General features: G+C 47.2%; 1 protein-coding gene across 1 annotated transcript; it reads left to right on the top strand.

Annotated features, from left to right (window-relative positions):
* Positions 1–106: 106 nt before the first annotated feature.
* Positions 107–2,418, top strand: LOC121964690 (coiled-coil domain-containing protein 180-like; the record flags this gene model as incomplete). The annotated part of the gene is made up of 6 exons (XM_042514888.1): positions 107–183; positions 718–778; positions 1,013–1,090; positions 1,699–1,765; positions 1,888–2,029; positions 2,235–2,418. Coding segments are annotated over 6 exons (609 nt in total), but the record flags the coding sequence as incomplete, so codon positions are not given.
* Between the last annotated feature and the right edge of the window lie 32 nt (positions 2,419–2,450).

Genomic DNA, 2,450 nt, shown 5'->3' with positions numbered 1-2,450 from the left:
AGAGTACTGAGAGTACTGTGGGTACTGTGAGTACTGAGAGTACTGTGGGTACTGTGTGTGTACATGATGATGGAGACAGTGACAGTGTTTCCTGTGAACTCTTCAGGTTGTGTGTGATGGAGGACGCAGAGAGAGACGAGGGACAGGAGGGACAGGAGGGACAGGAGGGGACAGCAGCTGCTGGTAATGGTTTGTCTCTGAACACACACTTCCTGCGATGATCTCTCTCTTCTTCTCTGCATCAGCTCCGTCTGAAACAAACTTCAGGTAGATTTCAGCACATTGTGCTGATAACAGGCCAGCCTCTCCTGACTGCAGGACTCTGACTTGCATTTGTTTCGCCGTGATGCTATTCTTATGATCATATTATCAATTTTTTAAATTTGTAAAATGTATTTGTGTGTGTATGTGTGTGTGCATGCATGTTTATAGGTCAGAGAGAGTGTGTGTGTGTGCAGGTGTGTGTGATGTTACTGTGCATTTTTTTCCCTTTGTCTGCTTCTTTGGGGATATTTTATTATTGTGATGTTTTAATTGTGACCTGCCGAGGGACTGCAGATGTAAATTAGCTTGAAGCTAACTCTGGTACAATGCATCAAACAGCAGCAGTTATGTTTGGTATTGTACACGGTCCCTTTTCAAATAAAACAATAAATATCTATCTATCATCTGTCTATCATTAAAAATGTGTCCTGATGAGATTTCATGTGTCTGCAGGTCATAGTCCAACTGTCCAACGTCTCCAACAGAGTGGGACAGAGTCTGTCAACACACTGAGGTACACACACACATACACACACACACACACACACACCAGCAGGTACACCAACCTGTCAGTCAGAACTCTGGGCTTACAATCACGCTGATTATAACCTCTGTGTGTGTGTGTGTGTGTGTGCGTGCGTGCGTGTTTGTGTGTGCGTGTGTGCGTGCGTGCGTGTTTGTGTGTGCGTGCGTGCGTGCGTGCGTGTTTGTGTGTGTGCGTGCGTGCGTGCATGCGTGTGTGTGTCAGTGTGAGGAGGGGCTGCAGGTCCATCAGGTCTGACAGAAGATTCCAGGTTTTCGGAGCAGAACCAGAAGAGAACCCACAGTGAGTCCCAGCCTTTGGTCAGCTGTGCTGTGTTGGCTGCACTGATGCTGTGATCCTACCTGAGGCTCAGCCTGGACCGTGGTCTTGGTCCTGCTGTTGCTGTGATCCTGCCCGACGCAACCTACTACCGCCATTATTATGCATAATGCCTCCACTATTGATACGCACACGTCACTGTTATCAGCGCCTATGATATTTGCATCACATGCTATCATAAATAATATTTATTCATTTTACGTCTGTCACTTTTGTTATATGTTATGTTATTGTCACCATTATCGCTGTGCATCTCTGCCCCTCTCTCCTGCTCTCTCTTTCCTTTTTGTCATTACTTTAATTTAATTGTTATTTACGACATCTATCACTCGTCCGTCTGTCCTGAAGAGGGATCCCTCCTCAGTCGCTCCTCCTGAGGTTTCTACCATTTTTCCCCCGTTTCAGGTTTTTTTGGGGAGTTTTTCCTCCATCGTTGTGAGGGTCCAAGGGCAGAGGGATGGTGCCTGCTGTAAAGCCCTCTGAGGAAAACTGTAATTTGTGATGATGGGCTTTATGAATAAAACAGACCTGCACTGAAGTGAATATTGATCAGCTGTGTGTTTGTGTTTCAGCTCCTTCAGCTCCTCTCTGAACTCTGTGTTGTGGAAAGCCAACGACGTCCTCCTGCTGGTCGCCGAGGTAACAGAGACACTGTGGAGCATAGAGACAGAGATTCACCTAAACTCTAATAACACTGTCCATCTGTCCATATATCTGTCTGTCCACCTGTCTCTCTGTCTGTCCATCTGTCCGTCTCTCAGAACTTCTACCGGAGCGATCGTTGTGGTCTCAGCAGGTTCTTCCTGGTTCCCAACAGTTTGGACCAATGGGCTGACAGCATGCAGCAGAGGCTGCTGGGATACCAGGAACAGACCAGGAAGTTTCTGAGCACGAGCAGAGAGGGTGCCTTCCAAACCCACGGGGCTGGGGACATTCAACCAAAGTTTATAGAGAAATAAATGTCAAAAAATCGCCAGTTTTTAAAAAAAAATCCCCAAAATTTAAAAGAAAATGAAATGACAAAGTCAGCTTTCGTAACCACGTGGAAAATCTCACCGTACTTTGACCTAAAAACTTGTTTATCGACGTGATCTTTGTCTTTTCTCAGAGTTGGACATGCAGCTGTCCCACCTTCACGAGCTGCTGCAGATGTTACCTGCCGCTCTGATCCGTAACCATGGGCAACAGCAGGAGGCAGGGCTTATGGAGGAGGTGGGCGGAGTCAGACAGAAGCTGGAGGAGACGCTGGCAGCCAGTGAGGAGGAGAAGGTCTCACCTGTCTGTCCTCACCTGTCCATCCGCACCTGTCTGTCCTCACCTGTCT

Source organism: Plectropomus leopardus, unplaced genomic scaffold, assembly GCF_008729295.1.
Source record: "Plectropomus leopardus isolate mb unplaced genomic scaffold, YSFRI_Pleo_2.0 unplaced_scaffold16723, whole genome shotgun sequence".
NCBI classification, from domain to species: Eukaryota; Metazoa; Chordata; class Actinopteri; order Perciformes; family Serranidae; genus Plectropomus; species Plectropomus leopardus.
Note: the sequence above shows the minus strand (reverse complement) of the source record. Positions and strands in the feature narration are given on the sequence as shown.